Consider the following 26449-nt stretch of genomic DNA (forward strand, 5'->3'; position numbering starts at 1 on the left):
AAAATACTTACTGGACCAGTTGAGATTAGAGGACTTCCAGAGACTATCGCCCTGATACACTCTTTAAAGCCGGAACCAAAACCAGCCCTTGAGGTCATCTTTTAGCTAACTAACAGACTGGCTCACAAAATAAAGGATATCACCTGTGAGTACTGTGCTCCTTTAAAAAATCATCTATACCAGACCTAACGGTCAGCATTTACTTTAAAGGAAAGATGTGAACGTAAGGGGACAGGGGAACTAGATCACTGGAAATGGAACAACCAGAATGACATGTCAACACATTGTGAAGAATATAACTGTTATGGATTAAACTGCATCCCCCAAAAATGTGTTGAAAATCCTAGCTCCTATAAGGGCACTATGAGTCGCAATCGACTCGACGGCAACAGGTTTGGTTTTGGCTTATACCTGTGGTTGGAAACCCTGGTGGCATACTGGTTAAGTTCTACAGCTGCTAACCAAAAGGCCAGCAGTTCAAATCTACCAGGCACTCCCTGGAAACTATCACTGTGAGTCGGAATCAATTTGACGGCAATGGATTTGGTTTTTTGGTTTACACCTGTGGTTGGAGCCCTGGTGGCACAGAGGTTGAGCGCTCAGCTGCTAACCAAAAGGTCATGAGTTCAAATCCAGCAGCTGCTCCTTGGAAACCCTATAGGGCAGTTCTACTGTCCTACAGGGTCACACACTATGAGCTGAATTGATTCGACGGCAACGGGTTTTTGGTTTGGTATGGATGTGGAAGCACTAAAGATATTCAACAAATTCAGAAACACAGTGCTCACTGATGTTTATATCCCCAAGCTCAGCATCGTGGCAGCCCAGCATGCTATTGCCTCATGTCCCCAAGCATTCTAGAAAGGCTGTATTGTGTGTCTGGACGTCTGGCTTAGCTGCAAGAGGTAAAAATCCTATATAGTCAGACAACCGCCTCCAGCTCTACCACCGGAAGTAGCATCAAAGCAAAAATGGCAATCTGGTAACATCATACATGTTAATATCACAAGGACAAAAATCGTCCGTCAGAGGGACATCAAAAAGGCAAAGGAAATGTGTGTAAGACAGTATCTGTTCTGGAAAGGTCGGCCTCGAAATTTAGTCAAGATATAAACTGTACGGGAAACAGTTCTTAAACAGCATCTCCAATCTGTCGTGACAAAAAGATAACGGTTGTTTACACTCTGTATAAACGTACTTTCAGCTTCTGCTGGTGTTCTCTAAAAGGGTATCTTTTAATTAATTTTTATCTCTTAAAATTGTATTTACTGAACTGCTAACTTTTTTTCTGATTTCATTACTTCCATTTCCCAATACCCCTCCCCACCCCCACTACCCAAACCAAAACCAAACCCATTCCGACTCATACTGACCCTACAGAACAGACTAGAACTGTCCCATAGGGTTTCCGAGGCTGTAGTTTAAGGAAGCAGACAGCCACACCTTTCTCCCGCTGAGTGGTTGGTGGGTTCAAACCACTGACCTTTAGATTTGCAGCCGAGCACTTAACCACTGTGCCACAGGGCTCCTATCCCCACTACAGGTTGCACGAATGAATACAACATTTGAGAAATCAGAAATGTAGGCAAGTACCCTTTATTCACGGTTAGGCTGACACAGTTCCAAAAAGTAAACATAATTCAGAAAACACCTAAAAGGCCCAGAGGAGGCGCTCTGGTGCCAGTAGAAGGCACTGATGCTAACAGAGAACAAAGGTGGACGTGGGGCCTCTGTACACAAACGGCAGCCGACGCTCTCAGGCCAATGCGGTGCTGTCTGAGTGGCGGTACATGGTGGGCAGGAGGAGCAGTAACGGCTCTTCTCCACCGGCTTAGGAGCCAGGGCTCTCCAGGAGCGTCACCACAGATGTCAGGAAGGTGGCCGTGAGGGCAGCAAGACAACAATCCCAGCCATGACGACAACAGTGCTGATGCCAGCAGCAGCAGGTGACAAGATCTGAAAATCCTAATGGTGCCCGTCCCCCAGATCATGGTCCCTGATCCATGACGTGCACGAGCCACAGAAGCCACATTCCAAAAATGAATCCAGTGTGACCAGCCATCACCGAGGCACACCCATTCTGGAATCTGCTGATCTGGGAAACTGATCAACACTATCGTGTGATTTTAGAAATGAATCTAATCTGAAAAAAACAAAAACCCATTGCTATCAAGTCAATTCCGACTCATAGCAATCCCACGTGCCAGAGCAGAACGGCCCCACAGGGATTCCAGGGCTGTAATCTTTATGGAAACCAACTGCCACGTCTTCCTCCCACGGAGCCACTGGGTGGGTTCCCACTGCCAGTCTTTCGGTTACAGCCGAGCATTTAACCACTGCGCCACCAGGGCTCCTAGTCAAATCTGAGCTAGGAGAGTAAAATAGACTGTTACGAAAACACACATAGGTACTTCTGGTGGTACGGCTTTAAAACCCTGCACTTGGTTATAAAAGCGTTACAAGCAAGGTTAATGAATAGTACTTTTTATTAAAATTGAAAACAAAAAAAGTATTTAACTCTACCAAAATTAGTTTAAGACATATTAAAATCAAATTTTATGCAAATGCTTTTACAAAACTGAATTGTAAAATTAAAAAACATTAAAATACAGAGTGCTTTTTACACATTAATACCGAATGTGTTGAATCGCTATATATTAAAGATATGATTTGAACATTAGAGCTGTTTCAATATGCTACTTTCAAATTTCATCCTTTAAGGGCCCAGCCAAATGCCCAAATAAACAAGCTGTCCATTCGCGAGGGTTTCGCGGAGCTCTGGGACAAATTTCAGAGCTCCTACGTAACATCCAGAGAAAAATGAGACTGAAACATCACCTACAGCCATAACTCACTTCCTGAGACAGACACAGAGCTGACTGGAATGAGACGCTTCAACACTGCCCTGAAATGCGGAAGACACTCTTGTGGCAGCGTCCAGCACACAGTGGTGGTACAAGGAGGCCTTAAAAAGGGCTTCAGAGAGAAATGGAACACAGATGAACCTCCCAAGAAGTGGAACGCTCTAGCAGAATCTCATTCTCTTTTTATGAGGCACAAACAGCAAAAGCACAGACAGTTAAAACCTAACAGCCCTGATGACAGATTACTTCATATGTAGACTTTTATGATGCTGAACAATGGCTCCCAATACAGCATTAACCCTACTAAGTTCCCAGGAAGTAATTTTCATTATCAATAATACAGTTTAAAAGTTCATGCCGTTATTGTCGTTAGGTGCTGTCGAGTTGCTTCCAACTCTAGCGGCCCCACGTACCACAGAACGAAACACTGCCCGGTACTGCACCATTCTCACAATTGTTGCTCTGTTTGAGCTCATGGTTTCAGCCACTGCGTCAATCCACTTCCTTGAGGGTCTTTCTCTTTTTCGCTGACCTTGTACTTTACCAGCATGATGTTCTTCTCCAGGGGACTGGTCCCTCCTGATAAGCACATCACATGAAGTCTCACCATCCTAGCTTCCAAGGGGCATTCTGGTTGTACTTCTTCCAAGGCAGATTTTTCCGTTCTTCTGGCAGTCCACAGTATAGTCAATATCCTTTGCCAACACCACGTCAAAGGACTTCCACTCTTCTTTATGTATCTACAGAGCGAAAGACAGTCATGCCCAACTGAAACCTTCGTTATAACGAAGAGAGGAACAGAAAAAGGACTTCTTGTACCATTTATTTTCCCGCTGGCAGTCATAAAGCTGCTGGGTCACAGCTTAAAAACCAAAAACCAGTCATCACTGCATATTACAATAACTGCATAATGCAAAAGCAAGTGATTTTTCCCCAGGGAAAATAAAATGCCTGTGTCTGTTTGTAACTCCTTCTCTTCTCATTAAAAAAAAAAAAGGGCATCGTTTCCACCTCCAGCCAAACGCATCGATGCACAACAGCATCCTGAAGTGGTCTGATCACAGCCTGGCGGGGCGATGACACCGTGGTTTCCACGTCCGTTCCCTGCCCAACTATGCTCACGGCGTCACCACGCTTTATAACTCTTCTTTAAAGCGCGCCTGTGTCTCCTGCCTGGCTCTGTCTTTCTCACTGGGTGCCAGCCATGTGAAGTACACCTTCACCGGATCGGTGTTCCAGTGTTTGTGGAACGAGATGGGAACTTGGTGAGCAAGGTAATCCTTAGGGTAATCCACTGGCCGAGCCTGCAGGAGGAAGAAGACGTCATTATGGCCTACTGGTGATCAAACAGATGTTTGCCTTGGAATAGCATCTGGATTTATGAAGCAACTGCTTTGCTTCAATACTTGATATTGGTTATGGGAAATGAGTGAAGCCCTGGTGGTGCAACAGTTAAGCACTTGGCTGCTAACCAAAGGGTTGGTGGTTCAAGCCCACCCAGTGATTCTGCAGGAGAAAGACCTTGCCATCTGCTCCTGTAAAGATCACAGCCTAGAAAACCCTATGGGGCAGCTCTGCTCTGTCACATGGGGTCGCTGGGACTTGCAATCAGCTTGATGGCACCCACCAGCAACATGGGAATCAAAAAGCAAGAAGGAAAGTCTTTTCCACTCTCTTCGCTCTCACTCAAGGCTCTCTGCTTTTGTGCCTCCATTTATTCAACATCCCAAGTGGATCACTCCAAGTGCAACACTTTGGCTTCCACGGTCTGTGATCTCACCTCTGGGGATTCCTTTGCCACGGTAATATAAAAAGGGGGTGTGTTCCTTTTTACATCTATTACCACTTAAGTTAATATGATGACTTCTGCAAAAAGGCAGAAAAATGGTTATTTTCCAGGTCCTTGTAAAGCAACACTGGCCATATGCTGTGTGGGGCACAGGGCGAAGGAGGTCTTAAGGTTCCTTCGTCTGTCGACTGCTCTTATGTGTGATTAGCAGGAAAATGTGGACCTCAGCTGGGAGACAGGCAAAGGAATTCCCACTCCTCTCAGGTAAATGCCTGGTCTGGCTCCAGAAGTATGAATGGAAATTGTGAGCAACCCAGAATAGGTTGCAAGAGGGCCGAAAAGTTTTTGCAATATCATTATTTCAAATCCCTCTACAGGTTAAAAACGGAAATTTAAGCAGAGTTAGATACAGTCTAGAATGATGAGACTGAAGAAGTAACCTGCAGGACACAGGAGGAAACCAGAACCCTACACCATCTGCTCAAAGGGAAGCGTGCTAATTCCTTCAGCACTCACCAAACTTTCCTGATAACTTCGCATGGCCATCTGTTTTATGGAGTAACCACTGGGTTACCAAGACTAAAACAGTCTTGATTTCATCAAAACTAGTTAGACACATTTTAACAACAGTCTTCTCTGGCTAATCTCTTATTGTTTCAGCGGTTGTCAGCTGCCGTGAAGTAGGCCCCCAGCCCACAGTGACCCCACATATAACGGAATGAAGCGCTGCCCAGTCCTACACCATTCCCATGATTGGCTGCAGATCTGACTGCTGTGATCCGTACGGCTTTTACTGCCTGATTTTTAGAAGCTGATCACCAGGCCTTTCTTCCTAGTCTAGAAGCTCTGCTGGAAACTGTTCACCATCGTAGCAACACACAAGCCTACACTGACAGACGGGTGGTAGCTATGCATGAGGTACATCAGCTGGGAATCGAACCCGCATCTCCCGCATGGAAGGTGAGAATCTAACCTGGATCCACCATGACCCCCACCATCTCTTATTACATTCTGCCTACATTTTAAAAAATAATAATAATAATAATTTTGGTGAAAGTAGACACAGCCAAAGACACACCATTCCAACAATTTCTACACATACAATCCAGCGACACAGGTTACACTCTTCAAGTTGTGCTACCGTTCCCACGTTCTCCAGCCACCGTTATCCGAAACTCCCTGACCCCTGACCTTCCCATCCAACCTTCGAGTTGCTGGCATCAATTTGATCTCACATACACAATTCTTTAAAACGGCACAATGCTCAAAGTAGACACATTTTACTAATTAAGATAAGCTATTTTTTGGTTCAGAAGACTTCAGGGGGGTAGTTTTGGTTTAACGTTTAAAGCTTAAAGACTACCTCGAGGCAATAGTTTCAGCAGCTCATCCAGCCTTAATGGCTCCAGAAAGAATAAACTCTCTTAAATGGTTTATATATCTCATTAAAAGTTTTCTCATGCGACCTTTGAACTACCCTGAGAGATAAGCAGAACACTAAGAGCCGTTCCCCGCTGACTGCTCTGACAGGGATCACAATCAAGGGTCCCGGAGAGAGCAGGAGAAAATTGTAGAATTCAAAGTCACAAAAGAAGACCAGACTTACTGGTCTGACAGAGGCTGGAGACACACCAAGAGAGTGGCCCCCAGACATCCTGCTAACTCAGAACTAAAGCCACTCCTGAGGTTCACCCTTCAGCCAAGGATTAGACAGGTCTATAAAACAAACAACACACATGAGGAACGTGCTTCGTAGTTCGATCACGTATACGAGACTAAATGGAGCGGTTAAAAGCTACGGGTGCTAACCAAAAGGTTGGCAGTTCGAATCCACCAACCGTTCCTTGGCAACCCTATGGGACAGTTCTACTCTGTCCTGTAGAGTTGCTATGAATCGGAATCGACTCAATGGCAATGTTTTTTTTTTTAATATAAAACACAATAATGCACATTAAGGAATGTGCTTCATAGCTGAATCATGTTTATGAGACTAAACGGACACACCTACCCAAAAGCAAAGATGAGAAGTCAGGAAGGGACAGAGAAACTGAACAAATAGAAATAGGGAACCCAGGGTAGAGAAGGGGAGAGTGCTGACAAATGGCAGGGTGGACAACCAATGTCACAAAACAATTTGTGTATTGTTTAATGAGAAGCGAATTTGTAAACTTTCACCTAAAGCACAATTTAAAAAAAAAAGATTCGTTCCCATTTTACAGATGAGGAAACCGGAGCTCACAGAAGTTATCATTTCCCTGGGGTAACGTGACCAGCAAGTGTTGGGATGGGAGTAAGTGAACAGGTGCTGCTGTAATGGAAATACCAAAAATGGGTGGCTTTAACAAACAGAAATCTATTCCCTCACAGTCTAGGAGGCTAGAAGTCCAAATTCAGGGTGCCAACTCCAGGGGAAGGCTTTCTCTCTCTGTTGGCTCTGGGGGAAGGTCCTTGTCATCAGTCTTTCCCTGATCTAGGAGCTTCTCAGTGCAGGGACCCTCTGCTCCCGGCTCTTCTTTCTTGATGGTAGGAGGTCCCTCTACTCTCTGCTTGCTTCTCTCTTTTACGTCTCAAAGAGATTGCCTCAAAATACAACCTAATCCTGTAGATTGAGTCCTGCCATATTAACATAACAGCCTCTAATCCTGCCTCATTAACATCACAGAGGTTAAGATTTACAAAACATAGGATAATCACATCAGATCACAAATTGGAGGACAACCACACAACACTGGGAATCATGGCCTGGCCAAGTTGACACACATTTTACGGGACACAATTCAATCCATAACAGCAGGTTTCCCCCTTCCTGCTCTTGTGTTCTTCCCAGGACACCTACTGCCTCTGCTCGGCCGCTGCACCGCTGGCTGGTTACATTCAGCAGCACCTTGGCGACCTTGGCCCCCTCAGGAGGCTTGATCCAGTGACAGTGCAAATATACTGCTGCGTGTTCAAACCAGAGTATCTGTGAGAAAAACTGCACGATAACATTGAGCTTTCATTGTGGTTGGGTGCCATCAAGTCAATTCTGACTCACAGCGACCCCATGTGACAGAGTAAACGTCCCCACAGGGTTAGGCTGGAATCTCTACGAGAGCAAATCGCCAGATCTTTCTCCTGAGGCGCCACAGGGTGGGTTAGAACCGCCAACCTTTTGGTTAGCAGCTGACCTCTTACCTGTTGCACCAACAGGGCTCTCAGAACTTTTGTAATGGCCATTTTACCACTTTAAAAAAATTTAAGTGCTTTCAATCAAAGTAAGCAATGCCACTAAGAAGTGCACAAGAGAAAAGGATGTTTGTGCTGGAGAATATGACATGTAACTTGACAACACCACCAACATAACCCAAAAAAAACGAGTGTATGGTCACATATTTATGTGTATAGGCACATATGTGTACGGGCAAGTACAGGTGTATATATATGTGTGCAAGTATAGACATATCTATATGTATACGTATGTACAGATACGTATGAGCACACATATATATTCATAGAAGACACAGGTACAGAAACTCCTCGGGCATAACCAAACACCTTTCGAGATTGGTTTTCTGGGTTTGAAGGCTTAGGACCTTAGTCTCATGGGACAAGTTAGTCAATTGGCAATAATATAGCTCACAAAGTTCATGTTCTGCATCCCAGTGAGGTGAGTGGTGTCTGGGGTCGAAAAGTTTGCAAGCAGCCATCTAAGACATAACTTATTGGTCTCTACTCATTAGGAGCAAAAGAGAAGGAAGTCAAAGTCTCAGAGAAGAAACTAGTCTACAAGGCTAACAGACTACCCGAGCAACAGCCTCGTCTACCCTGAGACCAGAAGAACTAGATGACGCCTGGCTACCTACCACTACCAACCATTCTGACACACAGATGAACCCTGATAGAATGGGAGAAAAATGTGAAACAGAACTCAAAGAAAAAGTCCAGACTTACTGGACCAATTGAGACTAGAGGACTCCCCAAGACTACTGCCCTGAGATAGTCTTTAAACCTTGAACTGAAATTAGCCCGAGATCACCTTTTAATGAAATAACAGATTGGCACACAAAATAAAGGATATTACCTGTGAGTACGGTGCTTCATTAAAAAAGCATCTATGTGAGACCAAAAGGTCAACCATTACTCACTCTAAAGCAAAGACGGTTAAGATAAGGGGGCAGGGAAACTAGAGAACTGGAAACAGAACAACCTGAACACAATTAAAGAAATGCTGACTCCTTGTGAAAAGTGTAACAAATGTCACTGAATAAATTTTAGAGAAACTGTCAAATGAAAATATAACTTGCTCTGTACATTTTCACCAAAAAAGACAATTAAATATTATAAAAAAAAAATCTAAGCGTTCACAGAGTTAAAAAATCTAAGAAAGACATTTTAAAGGGGAGGACTGTGAGGCTGAGACAAAAGAAATACACAGTTGGCCCTCTGCATCCACGAACTCAACCACCCGGGGATTGAAAATATTCAGGAAAAAAAAAAGTTCCAAAAAGCGAAGCTTGAACTTGCCATGTGCCACGCACTAAGCAGAGTCCACACAATAAAGAAGTGAAGTGCAGCGTCCCCTGCTGTAGCCTCCCCCATCTCACAGACCCTCAGTATCTCTCCAGCACTGGGTGTTTGAGCTTCATTTGCCTCACGTCTTGCCATTATTCTCTGAAGGATGCAGTGTAACAACTATTTACACATACAGCATCTACACTGTATTAGGTATTATCAGTAATCTAGAGATGACTTAGAGCACACGGGAGGATGTGATTAGGGTATATAAAATACTACACCATTTTATATAAGTGACTTGAACATCCATGGATTTTGGTATCCATAGGGGTCCTGGGAAAAATCCCCCCCAGATACCAGGGAACAACTGCACTGGAATTCAGTCTAATTGAGCTGGGGAAGTTCTGTGTATCAGCTGGCGGAATTCACACATTATGGGATGTTTATCTGCAAGGCCTTCTGTGAGTTAACTCGCAGAGAAGAACGGTGTGCTCTGATAATTCCATAGTTGCTCCAGGAGGAAGAAATGAGGGCAATGAAGCACACGCTTGCTTATTTTTCACGTTTAAAAATGAGCTATTGGAGACACAAGAGGGCATCTAGCGGAAAAAATAAATCCAGAGCATGTTTCCTCTATTCATGCAGATTCTAGAAGTGATTAACTGCAACTCAAGGAGTCAGCATGTAAGGAGCTGGATAATTATGCATTAAAATGTGCCAGTCGTTTTGGATAAATGAGATCACGGAAAAAAACAAAACTGTTGCGGTTAGGTGCTGTCGATTCCAGCTCATAGCAACTCCCCAGGACAGACCAGAACTGCCCCACAGGGTTTTCTAGGCGGTAATCCTTATGGATCAGTCCCTGGAGCAGGCATAATATTTGGTAGGGTAGAGGGCCAGGAAAAAAGGAAGGCCCTCAACAAGATGGACTGACACAGCGGCTGCGACAATGGGCTCAAACATACCTACTCTTTTGACAATGGCAATGTTTTGTCCTGTTGTGCACAGGGCCGCTATGAGTCAGGGCCGACTCCACAGCCCCTAACAACAACAGTCTGATTGCCAGGCCTTTCTCCCGAGGGGTGGCTGGTGGGTTCGAGCTGACAATCCTTCAGTTAGCAGCAGAGTGCTTAACTGTTCCGTCAGCAAAGCTTCTTAAGACAAAACTAGAAAAGTGAAACTCATCCAAAGTGATGCCAAAAAGTCTACAAAATGTCCGACGATCACATCTCTGTGCCCAAAGGAGTCCCTGGGAGGGACAAACAGAAAGGCTGGAGATCTGAGTCCACCCAGAGGCACCTGAGGACAAAGGCCTGGCAATCTGTTTCCTAAAAATCAGCCACTGAAAACCCTATGGAAGCCATGGAGGGTGAACGAACCCCTGGAACTACTGCCCTGAGGTAATCTTTAAACCTTAAACCAAAAATATCCTCTAAAGTCATCTTAAAACAGAACAACAGTTAGTTTAACTAGTAAAAAAAGAAAAAAAAAGGTCTGCCTTCACCATTATGCTCTTCTAAGAACTATCTATATGAGATCAAACTGACAACAGCAACCCAAAAGGTCAGACAGGAATCTTAGGGGCAGTGAGTTTATGTTAATGAGGGAGGAACAACTCAGAAAAAAGGGTGAGAATGGTTTCACTACTCAAAGAATGTCATCATTGCCAGTAAATTGTACATGTAGAAACTGTTGAACTGGTATGTGTTTTGCTGTGTATGTTCTCAACAACAAATTAAATAAAATTTAGGAAACCGTATAGGGTGCAGTTCTACTCTGACACATACAGGGTCGCCACGAGTCAGAGCTGACTCGACAACAACTCGTGGCGATAGTGGATATGCCCAAAATGTCAAAAGAAAGCCCCAAACAGGCAGGTGAGGGGTGAGGGAGGAGGACTGCTGCAACAGACGTATGGAGCATTGTGGGCAGCTGTGTACAAAAACGGGGACGTGGCTTTAACTGCACGAGAAGGAGGTAAACTGGGCTGAATCAAAACCTTCTTATCCGTAAAGGTTAGACAGAGCAACAAAAGGAGGCTGAAGCTGTATCCCCTTGGCTACAGGGCAGAGCACAAGTGCCCATGGGGTTTCCAAGGAGTAGCTGGTGGATTCCAACTGCCGACCTTTTGGTTTGCAGCTAAGCTCTTGACCACTGCGCCACCAAGACTCCTTGGAAACTGCCTACCACGTGTCTACTTGACTTCTTAAGAAACTGCCAAAACGCTTTCCAAGGCGAGAGCATGTTGCACTCCCACAAACAATGTGTGGGGGACCGATCTTTTCCACATCCTCACCAGCACTTGGTAAGGCCAGTGTTTTTGACTGGAGCCATTCTAGTGGGCGTAGTGGAGCACCTTGTGGTTGTAGCTTATGTTTCTCTAGAGATTAATATTGTTGAACATCTTTTCATGTGCATATTAGCCATTGTTACAGATTGAAGTGTGTCCCCCCAAAATATGTGTTGTGAATCCCAACTCCTATACCACTGGTTATAACCCCACTTGGGAATGGGTTTTCTCTGTTACATTAATAAGGCAATATTAGGGTAGCATGCATCTTAAATCAATCTCTTTTGAGATATAAGACCAAGCAGCTTAAGAGCAGAGATGGGGTAAGATGGATGCCACACGGAGATCAAAGGAGCCAAGAAACAGAAGCTGGAAAGACACAAGGACCTTCCTCCAGAGCCAACAGAGAGCGCTTTCCCCTGGAGCTGGTACCCTGAATTTGGACTTCAAGCCTCCTAAATGGTGAGAAAATAAACTTCTGTTTGTTAAAGCGTCTCACTTGTGGTATTTCTGTTACAGCAGCAGTACACAACTCTTCCGTTACCATTGGTACGCCTGCCACTTCTTGGGCCTCTGGACCTCAGAGGCATTCTTATGGTTCTAATGCATTTAGGGTCCCTTTTGAAATTCGAGAAGCTCAGCAGACTGGAGTTGGAGACTCACTGTAACCATGCATTCCAATACTGAAAACACATGCCACTAAAAAAAATTGAAGAGAAAAAATGTAGTAACAAAAGAGATAACTAAGATAGCCATTTATATATCTTCTCTGGTGAAATGTCTATTCAAATTTCTTGCCTGTTTTAAACTGAGGAGTTTGCTTTCTTATTATTGAGTCACAAGTCCTGTATCAGATATATGAATTACAAATGTTTTCTCCCAATCTGTGACTTATTTTTTCATTTTCTTAATGATACCTTTTGAAGAACAAAAGCTATTTAATTTTTATAAAATTCAATTTATGAATTTTTCCTTTTATGCATCATCCTTTTGCTACCATAAAATCTTTGCCTAAGAAGGTCATGGAAACTCCACTGGACACATCCAAACTCCCTGAGGGACCAAACTGCTGGGCCGAGGGCTGTGGGGACCATGGTCTCGGGGAACATCTAGTTCAATTGGCATAACATAGTTTAGTAAAAAAAATCTTCTACATTCTACTTTGGTGAGTTGTGTCTAGGGTCTTAAAAAGTCTCACCCCTTCAGGAGCAAGGGAGAATGAAGAAAACTAAAGGTACATGGGAAAGATTAGTCCAAAGGACTAATGGACCACAACTACCACGGCCTCCACCAGACTGACTGAGTCCAATACAACTAGATGGTACCTGGCTACCACCACCGACTGCTCTCACAGGGATCACAATATAAGGTCCTGGAGAGAGCTAGAGAAAAATGTAGAACAAAATTCTAACCCACAAAAAAAGACCAGACTTACTGGCCTGACAGAGACTGGAGAAACCCCGAGAGTGTGGCCCCCCAACACGCTTTTAACTCAGCAATGAAGTCACTACCACAGTTTACCCTTCAGCCAAAGATTAGACAGGCCCAGAAAACAAAATAAGACTAAAGGGGCACACCAGCCCAAGGGCAAAGACTAGAAGGCAAGAGGGGACAGGAAACCTGGTAATAGGGAAACCAAAGACAAGAAAAGAGAGTGTTGACATGTCATGGGGTGGGTAAGCAATGTCACAAAACAACAGGTGTACTGTTTAACAAAAGTTAGTTGTTTTGTAAACCTTCATCTAAAGTACAATTAAAAAAAAATCTTTGCCTAAACCAAGGTCACAAAGAATTACTCTGACATTTTCTTCCAGAAGTATATAGTTTTAGCTGTTATATTTTGGACTAGGATCCACGTTAAGTTAATTGTTGTGCATGGTGTAAGGCAAGGTTCTAAATTCTCTTCTTGTGTGTGGATATACAATTGTTCCACCACAATTTGTTCCATTTCTTCATTTTATTGACCTGACACCTTTGCTGAAAATCAGTTTGCCAAAATGCAACAGTTTATTCCGAAAATCCCTTCTCTGTCCCCTTGATATATGTCTATGCCCACACCACTTTCACATTGTCTTGATTATTGTAACTCTATAGTAAGCCATCTCAACACAGAACAAAAATCCTCACAACTGGACCAATAAGCAACATCATGATAAAGGAAATATTGAAGCTGTCTAGGATTTCATTTTACTTGGATCCACAATCAATGCCTATGGAAGCAACAACCAAGAAATCAAACCACATATTGCATTGGGCAAACCTGCTGCAAAAAGCCTCCTTATAGCAAAGGTGTCACTTTGAGGACTAAGGTGTGCCTGACTCAAGCCACGGTATTTTCAATTGTCACGCATGCAGGTGAAAACTGGATAATGAATGAGGAAGAAGAATCGATGCCTTTGAATTACAGTGTTGGTGAAGAATACTGAATACACCATGGACTGCCAGAAGAATGAACAGATCTGTCTTGGAAAAAGTACAACCAGAATGCTCCTTAGAAGCCAGGATGCTAAGACGTCATCTCACATATTTCAGATGTTATCAGGAGGGACCAGTCCCTGGAGAAGGACATCATGCTTGCTAAGGTAGGGGTCACTGAAAAAGAGGAAGACCCTTCACATAATGGACTGACACAGTGGTTGCAACAATGGACTCGAGCATAACGACGACTGTGAGGATGGCGCGGGACCAGGCAGTGTTTCCTTCTGTTGTACACGGGGTCACTAGGAGTTGGAACCAGCTTGATGGCCCCTCACAACAAAACATAGTAAGTCTTGAAATTAGGTAGTGTAAATATTCCAACTTTAATCTTTAAAAAATATTTCGGCCATTCTAGATGTTCTGCATTTCAGTATAAACTTCAGGATTCGCTTGTCAAATTCTACATAGAATTCTGCTTTGATTTTCACATGGATTGCCTTGAATCTATAGATCAGTTTGGGGAGTACGGGGAAATAAAATTTCCCTGGATTTCTCAGGGTTTCTGGAAAAAGTCTTAGCCTCCTAGAAACAACCTTCACCTCAGGAGAATTAGACCTTCAGCCACTTGTTGGGTTAATTGCTCTGACCCAATATGAAAGTAAAACTTCTATTATCTCCAGGAGAGAGCCAAATATTACAGCCCTGGACTAGGTCCCAAAGGCGCCCTAGTGGCACAAGGTCAGCGGTTCAAACCCACCAGCAGCTCCTCACTTGGGAGAAAGACCTGGAGATCTACTCCCATAAAAATTGTTGTTGTTACGTGCCATGGAGTTGATTCCAACTCATAGCAACCCTATAGGGCACAAAAGAACTGCCCTGTAGGGTTTCCTAGGCTGTAATCTTTACAGCAGTGGATTGCCAGGTCTTTTCTCCGGAGAACTGGCTAGGTGAGTTCGAACTGCAAACCTTTCCGTTAGCAACTGAGCACTGAACCACTGTACCACTAGGGCTCCTCCATAAAGACTACAGCTAAAAAAACCCTCTGGGGTAGCTCTATTCTATTATATAGGGTCTTTAGGAGTCAGAATAGACTTGAAAGCACACAACAACATACTAGTTTAGGCCCCAGAGAGGCTGAGTCACCATCAACCCTGGAGGTACATGTACATTTCAACGCGGAATGAGGCCCCTGGAGAGACTTCATTTACATATCAAAGGGCCAGAGCTCCCAGCAGACTTTCAGACAGGGAGGGGGCAGCTGTCTGCTCCACCTTTAGAAGCAGAGAAAAGATGATTTTTGTGCTCAGTCCATTCACAGTTAATGTAATTACTGACATAGTTGAGTTGGCATCAACTATATTTTCCACACATCTCAGCGTCTTGTTCCTCTGTTCCTCCTTTGTTCTTAGGTGCTGTGGATTCAATTCATAGGAAGTCCATGTGACAGAGTAACTGCCCCATAGGATTTTCCAGGCTGAAACCCTGGTGGCGCAGTGGTTAAGTGCTACGGCTGCTAACCAAAGGGTTGGCAGTTCAGATCCGCCAGGCGCTCCTTGGAAACTCTACAGGGCAGTTCTACTCTGTCCTATAGGGTCACTATGAGTCGGAATCGACTTGACAGCAGCGAGTTTGGGATTTTTTGGTAAGCTTTACGGGTGCAGATCACCAGGTCTTCTTCCCATAGAGCTGCTGGGTGGGTTCGAATCACCCATCTTTCTGTTAGCAGCTGAGTGCTTAACCACTGCGCCACCAGGACACCTTCCATACCCATTAGTGGCAAATATTTTTGAAGGAACAGAAAACCATGTACTTGGGACACTTTGCTTTTAACAAGAGGGTGTGCTAGGGCTATAGTTTCACTGTAATTTCTCTGACTCACAAGGCAGAAAAAGCGCGGCACAGGCAGCACTGCATCTGAGAATGTTTCCAAATCCCCACCGCACCTAAAACTCAGGAGCAACCTTGGGTTTATCTCTTTCTGAATACACACAAATACGCTGTTTCTATCAGTATTCAAAATTACCGAAGATCTTACATTGTAAAAAGCACCATCCAAATCACATCAAACTCTAATATTATTAGAGGCTTCAAAGCTGGAAGCTACAGCAATACCTCTTGGGGTGGATAGGTCTTAGATGTGTTTTACAATTTTGGAAAGGTTCAACGTGTATTCTGCAAATTAGAGAAATCAAGAGTTTTAAAGGGTGAGAAACAACAAACTTCTTTTTCTTTTAATTATCTTTATGGGACTTTTGTTTAAGGATTAGATTATTTTCCTTATTTTTTTCTCCTTATCATTTTATTGACTAAGGTATTCTCTAAGTGAAAAGGGCTGCTTCAAAAACCTAAGACCTGTTGTAAAATGAGTTCCCTTTGCCTTGATTCTTTAGAAAAAACAGCTTGAGAGTTTTTTCCCCTAAACCCTGAGGCATTACCTGTACCCTAGTTTCCTACACCAAAGGGTCTGTTACTTTTGTCCAGGTTGATTGACATTTCCTGTGGTAAGCTGTAAACAACTTGTGGTTTGATACTTTGTGTCTGGTCCTGGGTTGCAGTGTGCCCTGTGATTGGTGCACACCTCGCAGGGACTGGTCAATATACTTATGCAAATGAGGCGACTATAGCCTACTATGCAAATGAAATGTCTGTGGCCTACTGAGGGGCACTAGTCAGTTTGTGGCCCTGTTGGGAGGGGCTGTGCCTTGAAATTGACAAGGAGTTGTGTATACATGCAGACAACCCCACAGAGCTTTTTCAAGACAGAAAAAAGTGGAAGAAGAAAGAAGAGAGAAGCAAAGAGAGAGAGGAAGCAAGGAGCCACCTAAAAGAGCTGTAACATAGGTCAAGGGCTGTAACACTGAAGACAGAGAGAGGCCCTGAAGGGAGTCGGTGGTGACAGATGGCAGGGCCGAGAGAAGCCTGCCCTGAGGGGGCCGAGAGGAGCCTGCCCTGAGGGGGGCGAGAGGAGCCTGCCCTGTGGGGGCCGAGAGGAGCCTGCCCTGAGGGGGCCGAGAGGAGCCTGCCCTGAGGGGGCCGAGAGGAGCCTGCCCTGTGGGGGCGGAGAGGAGCCTGTCCTGAGGGGGCCGAGAGGAGCCTGTCCTGAGGGGGCCGAGAGGAGCCTGTCCTGTAGGGGCCGAGAGGAGCCTGACCTGAGGGGGCTGAGAAGAGCCTGTCCTGAGGGGGCCGAGAGGAGCCTGTCCTGAGGGGGCCGATAGGAGCCTGTCCTGAGGGGGCCGAGAGGAGCCTGTCCTGAGGGGGCCGAGAGGAGCCTGTCCTGTGGGGGCCGAGAGGAGCCTGTCCTGAGGGGGCCTAGAGGAGCCTGTCCTGTGGGGACTGAGAGGAACCCATCCTGGGGGGGGCCAAAGGGAGCCTGTCCTCAGGGGGCTGAGTGGACCTTATGCTGAGGGGGCCAAGAGGAAGCTTGCATCACCAAGAGTTGCTGAGAGAGCTGCCCTGCACTGAAGACAGGAGGCTTTTTGCCTAATGTTTCCTGATCCTGATATTGAGTTTTAACTTGTCAATCCTGATCGAGTTGTACCCTGTTGCTTCCTTAATAAAATACTTAAGCATGTTAAGTACAGTCTGTGAGTTCTATTTGGCCTGTGAGTTCTATTTGACCGCTGTAAGAGATTAAGAAGTCCAGCAAAGAAGTAGAGAGTCCCATAGGAGGACAGCTGGTGTCAGAACTGGTAAACGGGTTGGAAAGTGGAGGTCTGTCTGACCTCTGCCTCATAGGAATCAGCTTTGGGCTGCTCTTCATTCACTTTATCCCCCTGAAGTTAGACAGGTTCTGATGCTACTCCTCCTACCAGTCCCATCTTACACCTCTCCTACTTACAGAGATAAATGATTTTCCTCATACACCAACAGTTAGAATTATCCTTCCTTTCCCTTCAGTGAAACGTTACAAGAGGACCAAAAGCAAGAGGGAGAGAGTAAGTTCCTTTCCTAAGTCATCACATCATAACACATAGATGGGTAAGACCGCTCAAGGTTTTAAAAGATGGATAAGCGCCTTCTGATTGGTACCAGGAATAAGGTTTAAGGGTTCTCATGTTGTTAGGTGCTGTTGAGTGGATCCGTGGATCCCAACTCATAGCGACTCCATATGACAAAGTAGATCTGTCCCACAGGGTTTCCTAGGCTGCAATGTTTACAGAAGCAGATCCCCAGGTCTTTCTCTTTCGGAGCCACTGGGTGGTTTGGAACAGCCAACCTTTCGGTTAGCAGGCATTAGTGCTTAACCATTCGGTTAGTGCTTAGCCATTGTGTCAGCAGGGCTCCTTCACGTCTTTAGGGCTCTCAAACACTTCTTATTATCAAAGGGCTATTTTTATCCTTCTTTGCTACCCTCGAGGAGGTGGAAATGGATTCTGCTTTTTTTTTTTTTTTAAATAATGCAAACACTTTCTTCATCTTGTTCGAGTTTTTTCCACAGTGCTATTTCTGCCATATTCAATTTTCCATATTGCTATGATAGCATTTGCTGCTGTTTACTACTAAAGCATTAAGGTTATATTTTCAATTTTGGGGGGCATTTAAAATATACATGCATTTATACATGTCAAATTTCAAGAAGATTTGAATACCTTAAAGGAGGGCATGAGATGGGTATGGTTATTTTTAGTCCAAGTATATCTGCTATAATTCTTAGAATATAGGAACACTCACTGACCCAATTCTTAAGATTGCTAAAATAGTAACACTAAAGAATTTCCTTCTCCCACCCCAAAGAGCAATACGGTGATGCTATTATTGGTCAAGAGCTCGGCTGCTATACCAAAGGTTGGTGGTTCAAACTCAACAGCCGCTCTGTGGGAGAAAGATATGGCAACCTGCTTTTGTAATGATAATAGCCTAGTAAACCCTATGGGGAAGTTCCGCCCTGTCCTATAAGGTCGCTATGAGTCAGAACCACCTCAGTGGTAATGAGCACGGGTAGTCCTGGTGAATATCATCTCATCTCCTCATTTCCATAACCCCAGGTAATATGCTTATTGAGATGTTGTTAGGTGCCGGTGAGTCGACTTCATGACAGAGTAGAACTGCCCCCCAGAGTTTTCTAGGCTGTAATCTTTATGAAAGCAGATCGCCAGGTCTTTCTCCCTAGGAGCCGCTAGGTGGGTTTGAACCTCCAACCTTTTGGTTACCAGCATACAACTTAACCATAGTGTAACCAAGGCTCCTTGAGATAAAACATCCAAATTTACTATACTTTAGCTGCTTGGTTTAATAACAACAAAAAGGAGAAAGCCCAGTGAAAAAGCAGACAGACGGACAAAGTGAAAACTGAGGACAGAGTAGAATTACATACATTTGGTGGCCAACAGGACAATATTAGATGAGTCTTATATATTTCTAGAGAGTATCTGTTATAGGTTGAATTGTATCCCCCAAAAATATGTGTTGTAAATCCTAACTTCTATACCTGCGGCAATAACACATCTGGGAATGGTTTGTCTTTGTTACGTTAATGAGACAGGATTAGTGCAGGGTATGTCTTCAGTCAGTATCTTCTGAGATATAAAAGAGATTAAACAAGCAAGCTAAGAAGCATAGATGGGGGAAGACTGACGCCAAGCCACATGAAGACTGCCGGGGAACAAAAGCTCAAAACAGACAAGACTTCCTCCAGAGCAGAGAGAGAAAGCCTTCCCCTAGAGCTGGCTCCCTGAATTCAGACTTCTAGCCTTCTAACTGTGACAGAATAAACTTCTGTTTGTTAAAGCCACTCATTTGTGGTATTTCTGTTATAGCAGCACTGGATAACTAAGACAGCATCTAATAATTTTTAAATGTCATCCATTTTTTAACTGGGGGAAAAAAAAAAATAGAGCAGCTTTTCCATGCTCAAACATGCAAGGGTACTGGCCAAACACCATTTTGTTTTCTAGATGTTTTCGACTTCCATCTTTAAAACATACAAGGCACAGCAGCAGCCCTTTGGACCAAGAGATCTTTTAAGAAGCCTGTCAAATAGCTCTTCAAACTATTCAGAAAAGACGACATGGAGGAAAAAGAGTAGTAACTTTAAGAAGAGACCCCGTTGTCCCAAAGTAGGAGTGAAAACCGTCTTCTCACCTGATGGAAGAGGGGGCTGTGTGTCACTGGGATCCCCAGCCCACTGAAGCACATCCCCAGGACCATGTCATCTGGAGCATCGTTGCTGTAGCACCGACACTTGCTGGCGAGGAGTCTCCTGATGGCTTCTCTGCTGAAGACCATCCTAGCAGGAAACCAGACGGAGACAGAGAGTGCTTGGAGCAGCTTCTCAATGACTTGAATGAAGAAACAGTTCAGAGGCCACACTTCTGATAAAGGATGTGGACAGCAGTAGTGTTATATTTAATAGTTTGTTGTTGTTGTGCGTGTCATCAAGTCGATTCCGACTCACAGCAACCCTGTAGGACAGATTAGAACTGCCCCATTGGGCTTCCAAGGCTGCAAATCTTTACGGAAGCAGACTGCCAGGTCTTTCTCCCACAGAGCAGCTGGTGGGTTCAAACCTCTGACCTTTCAGTTAGCAGCCAAGCACTTAACTACTGTGCCACTAAGACTCCTTCACATATGTATGTGTTTGTGTGAGATACATATATAAAAAACCCGACGCCATCGGGTCAATTCCGACTCATAGTGACCCTATAAGGCAGAGCAGAGCTGCCCCATAAGGTTTCCAAGAAGCGGCTGGTGGATTCAAACTGCCGACCTTTTGGTTAGCAACCGTAGCTCTTTAGCCGTTGTGCGCCCAGGGCTCCTCATCTGTGTATACATACATACACACCTAGATTGTCTGAGTGCGTGCGTAGGTAAGAAACAAAAACAAAATTCACAAAACAATCCTAACCCTTACTGCATAGGATGTACCACAGTATTTTCTACTGTATTCTCCTCCATTCTGTCTCTATTTTAAAAAGCGGGTTATGATCCATTAGCTGACTTTACGAGGCATTCATTGATTGACGGCACTGGGTTTCTGGGTCATTGATCCTGACTTGCTGTTTAAAACCATCTTGGTTCTACAGCTAATTCATCAGAAAACACTACTGTAGCGCTGCAGAAACTAGCCAATGTTAAACCTGCACCTTTCATCAAAGGCTGACATGAGACAACCTCATGAAGAATCTCTCTGCATCCTTGTAAAAGTGCTACTAAAAACAGAACCTGACACTAGCCGATGTTTGTTATGTAAAGGTAAACGTCCAGTGTTCATGCATGCATTTATTCATTGTACGTAAAAACGAAAATGAGTCCCGAGGCAACAAGGCGGGAATACAATGAGAAGCAAGACACAGGTGCTGCCTTCAAAGAATTCATAATTTGGGTGGAAAATAGAAAAGTGAATAAGCAATTAGATGATAATCATTTGATGACAGTCAATCTACTATGAAAGTATAACGGAAAAGCATTAAAACTCGGATTTGCAGGAGCAGGCTGGCTGGAGGCTCCCAGGGATGATGGTTCCACAGACAGTGAGGAGGGATCAGCCAGGTCAAAGGGCAGGAAGTGAGGGGAGGGACAGTGCTATAGAGACCAGCAGGTGCCATGTCTCGGGGGAAAGAGAAAATAGAAGGCTGAAATAAGTTCCATGTGAATTCTTTAAGATGAGTGTATAGATGGATATGTCAGGAAAGGAAAACAGCATTTGCCGTTATCATGAGAAGCCTTGTAAGCCCTGACAAAGGACTGTGGACTTCACTCTAAATGCAGTGGAAAAACTTACGCTTCCAGTTAGGATATAACTCTCACACTCACGGTAATGGAAAGAAAACTCCAAACAAAACCCAAAAGCCCAAACCCGTTACTGTTGAATGGATTCTGACTCACAGCGAGCCAGAATTGCCCCAGAGGGTTTCCAAGGCTGGAATCTTTCAGAAGCAGACTGCCACATTTTTCTCCCAAGGAGCAGCTGGGGGTTTGAATCACAGACGTTTTGGTTAGCAGCCAAGTGCTTAACCACTGTACCACCAGGGCTCCCTGTAAAGATTACAGCCTAGGAAACCCCATAAGGCAGTTCTACTCTGTCATATGGGGTCCAAACCCATTGCTGTCGAGTCAATTCCAACTCATAGCAACCTTATAGGGACACGAGTCGAGATCAACTCAAGGGCACCTGACAATGATGACAACAGAGTTGATAACAAATTAAGATTCTCCCTAAATACCAAAATGGCCCAGAGAAGAGACGAACTGCTCGACTCATTTACCAGTGTAATCGAAGTGTAGTCCTTCCCCGTGAGAGATCAGGCAGATGTTTCATTGGAACACATTGATTTTTAACTGTTACTTAAAGCCTGTAAATCCTGCACAAACATCACTTAATTGTAAATCCTGCACAAACATCACTTAATCGCTTAAATCTAAGGCTCCATCCTGCTCTTCTCCCAAATGTGATTTATTAAGCCCTGGATAATTTAAAAGTCCAGTGATTTGTTTTCTGAAATCAAAATAAATACCCAATTTTTTTTTATTTAAACAGACAACCAAAACTAATTACCTGTTGTTATGAACTGAATTCCAAAAACAAAAAAACCAAACCCAGTGCCGTCGAGTCGATTCCGACTCATAGCGACCCTACAGGACAGAGTAGAACTAACTGCTCCAGAGTTTCCGAGGAGCACCTGGAGGATTCAAACTACCGACCCTTTGGTTAGCAGCTGTAGCACTTAACCACTACGCCACCAGGGTTTCCATGAACTGAATTGTGTTCCCCAAAAATACATGTTGTAAATCCTAACCCCAATACCTGTGGTTATAATCCCATTTTGGAATGGGTTTCCTTTGTTATGTTACAATCAGATATTAGTGAAGGGTGTGCCTTAAATCAATCTCTTTTGAGGTATAAAATAGCACATTAAGCGAGCGAGTGCAAACAGAGGGCAAGGTACACGTTACATGATTGCCAGGGAACCTAGGAATAGAAACTAAAAGGAGGCGAGGGCCTTCCCCCAGAGCGGACAGAGAGTGAGCTTTCTCATGGAGCCAGTGCCTTGAATTTGGACTTCTAGACTCCTAATCTGTGAGAAAATACATTTTTGTTTGTTAAAGCCACCCTGTTGTGGTATTTCTGTTATACCAGCACTAGATAACTAAGACAGCTGCCCAGAAGCAATCATTATTTTAGGGACGTTTCTACCATGCACCCTGACATACATATTCATATGTCTCTTCAAAGGACAAAACAGTCTTTACTGTGGGGTCTTTTCATAGTTAGCAAACTTAATGTTCGCTAAATTGTCCGCTTATTTTCACATATTACAGTGGCAGCTACCATTTACAGAAGGAGCCTAGTGGCGCAAAGATTAAGTGCTCAGCTGCTGAATGAAAGGCTGGCAATTTAAACCCACCCAGCAGCTCCACGTGAGAAAGACCTGGAGATCTGCTCCCATAAAAATCACAGCCTTGGAAGCCCTCTGGGGCAATTCTGCTCTGTCAAGTAGGGTCGCTATGAGTTGGAACGGACTAGACGGCAACAGGCTTGGTTTTTGGTTTTTCTGAGTAAGCTTCGGGAAATGGCTGAGAGTGAATCAACGTTCTTCCCTTTCTCGTTTCATCAATCATTAAATGTCTACATGTGTAGGCCCCGTGGGCGACAGAGCACAGTCATTCCACAGGCCCAGAGCCTGCCTTCTAGGGGCTTTATAAGACAGGCTACTTGGAAGGGAGGAGCCATGGTGGCACAACGGTTAAGTACTCAGCTACAAACAGTAAGGTTGGTGGTTTGAATCCACCAGTCGCTCCGCAGGAGAAAGACCTGGCGATCTGCTCCTGTAAAGATTACAGCCTAGGAAACCCTCTGGGGCAGTTCTACTCTGTCACATGGGGTTGCCATGAGTCGAAATAGATTCAACAGCACCCAACAAGAACCATTTAGAGGGCACTTACATACCAACATGGATCCCAGTGTCACAGACCCAGCTCTCATTGTAGAAAGAGAAGGTGAATGTTCAAAGTATTCGCAGAAAGCCACTCTCATAGTTACCCTCCTCCTCCCGTGACGTAGCTGTAGCCGCCAGTCCCCAGTCCGTAGCCGTAACGCTCTCCCAGAAACACGGGTTCACTGGAGTCATAGCAGCTAAGCAAGTGCTGCAGCCTGGAGATGCTGAAATTCCAGGGACAGAACAAGCAATAATGGTTTAATTCAGACGTGGTTTCAGATCAGAGTAAATATTTTACGGAGCCCTGGTGTCACAATGGTTCAGAGCTCGGCTTGCTAACTAAAAGGTTGGCGGCTGGAACCCACCAGCCGCTCCGAGGGAGAAAGATGTGACAGTCTGCTCGCATAAAGCCCACAGCCTTGGAAACCCTGAGGGGTGGTTCCACTTTGTCCTACAGGGTTGCTAGGAATAGGAATTGGCTCAACAGCAATGGATTTTTATATCCTAATGATAATTTAGCAAACATTAAATCTGCTAAATATGAAAAGAGCCCACAGTAAAGACTATCTTTTGAAATGACAATATGGTTCCTGGGTGGCACAGAGAGTTAAGCATTTGACTACTGGCCAAAAGCTCGGCAGATCAAACCCACCTGGAGGCGCCTCGAAAGACAGACATGGCGAACTGCTTCCCAAAGGTCACAGCCTTGAAAACCCCATGGAGCACAGTTCTACTCCACACACATGGGGTCACCATGAGTCAGAATCAACTTGACAGCAACGATAACATATTCCAGGGTCTGTTTTTTTGTTTATACTGTGTAGTACATAACACCATTGTCTAGAGTTGAAATTTGAGTAGTTTATAGAAGAAATGGATTTTTTAAGCACCCCCCCCAAAAAAATTTTTTGAGCACTATAAACTACAGGAAATAGAAGTGAAACTGAGAAATAAGAAGCTCACTCTCCAGTTTTAACAAGCTCTTTGCCAGAACATGGCTCCCTACTCTGGGGGGAGGGGGTGGCAGGTTAACGAAGGAAAGGTGGTCACAAAAGAAAAAAAAAAAAAAAAACTTGTCGCTGTCAATTCTGACAACTCATAGTGATCCCATACGACAAACAACTGCCCCACAGGTTTTCCTAGGCTGTAATCTTTACAAGAGCACATCACCAGGTCTTTTCTCTCATGGAATAGCTGGTCAGTTCGAACTGCCAATCTTTTGGTTAGCAGCACAGTGCTTGGCCACTGTGCTTCCAGGGCTCCTTAAGGTAGCCATAAAACCCTGCCTATTTTTTTTATTGCTGTCAAGTTGATTCCGGCTCATAGTGACCCTATAGGACAGAGCAGAACTGCCCCGTAGGGTTTCCGAGGAGAAGCTAGTGGATTCAAACTGCCAACCTTTTAGTTAACAGCCTAGGTGCTTAACCACTGCACCACCAAGGTGGCCATAGTACTATATATCTCATTACTACCAGTCCTATTCTCGGAAGTAGTACAGCCAGAATGCTCCTTAGAAGTACGGATAGCGAGGCTTTGTCTCACATACTTTGGACATGTCACCCAAGAAGGACTAGTTCCTGGAGAAGGATGTCATGCTTGGTAAAGCAGAGAGTCAGTGAAAAAGAGCAAGACCCTCAGCGTGATGGACTGACACAGTGGCTGCAACAATGGTCTCAGACACAGCAACCACTGTGAGGATGGACAGGACCGGGCAATGTTTTGTTCTGTTGTACATAAAGCTGCTATGAGTCAGAGCTGACTCGACAGCACCTAACACCACCACCACTCATCCTATTCCCAAGTGATTATAAACTAATCCTTATGTCTTACTTCAAGATGCACTTGATTTTTTAAATTCTTGATGACATAAAGGCAGTTTTTAAGGTGCAAATGAAATTGGGAGCAGGCACAGATCTACGTCAGGCACACAGGTGGTGCTGTTTGTGCCTCGAGTAGATTCTGACTCACAGCAACCCCACGTGACAGAGTAGAACTGTCCCATGAGGTCTTCCAGGCTGTCATCTTTACAGAAGTAGATTGCCAGCTCTTTCTCCCACAGAGCCGCTGGGTAGGTTCGAACCACCAACCTTTCTATTTGTGGTTGAATGCTTAAATCCACTGCACCCCCAGGGCTCGTCAAAACCAAACCAAACCCACTGCTGTTGAGTCAATTTCAACTCATAGTGACACTGTGGGACAGAGAAGAACTATTCCATAGGGTTCCAAGGAGCAGCTGGTGGCTTCGAACTGCTGACCTTTTGGTTAGCAGCCGAGCTCTTAGCAACTGAGCCACCAGGCTCCTTGGTTGGTGAAGAGCTCAGTGAAAACTCAAATCTCCCTAAGGCAATTTTGTGCCTGCTTCTTGACCTGAGAAAAACGAGAATTTATGATATTTCTCTTCTTTCTGCATGCTATAAAATTATTAATTCAACCCAATCTTTATGAGGTTAAAATACCTGGATTTAACATCTCCTCTGGGTTTCTTTTCCATGTGACATTAACCATATCTGCATTCATCATGTGATTTTAAAGCTGAAGGATCACATAACTGAGTCTGACGACTGTCAGAGACTGTATATATTTGCTAACACGTGGCAATTTGGATAAAATGGCTAGGTCTCCAATTCTAAGACGATTTGGCTAAGATCAAGGAAAAGAACTTCACTTAACCTGCTACCACTCCAGGCTGTTCTGAGGACGGAAATGAAGACAAGCAATA

General features: G+C 44.4%; 1 protein-coding gene across 6 annotated transcripts in view; it reads right to left on the reverse strand.

The window, feature by feature from the left end:
* Positions 1–1364: 1364 nt before the first annotated feature.
* The window catches only part of B3GLCT (beta 3-glucosyltransferase), a 133758-nt gene continuing 108673 nt past the window's right edge, over positions 1365–26449 (reverse strand). Inside the window, exons 12-14 of one of the 6 annotated variants that reach the window (XM_064269948.1) lie at positions 23835–23954; positions 19937–20081; positions 1365–4168 (exon numbers count right to left, since the gene is read on the reverse strand). In XM_064269948.1, the coding sequence (XP_064126018.1) occupies positions 4001–4168; positions 19937–20081; positions 23835–23954 (433 nt within the window). In that variant the 3' untranslated portion in view covers positions 1365–4000. The other 5 variants (XM_064269945.1, XM_064269946.1, XM_064269947.1 and 2 more) reach the window with 5 other exon arrangements.

The sequence above is a fragment of the Loxodonta africana genome, chromosome 17, assembly GCF_030014295.1.
Source record: "Loxodonta africana isolate mLoxAfr1 chromosome 17, mLoxAfr1.hap2, whole genome shotgun sequence".
NCBI lineage: Eukaryota > Metazoa > Chordata > Mammalia > Proboscidea > Elephantidae > Loxodonta > Loxodonta africana.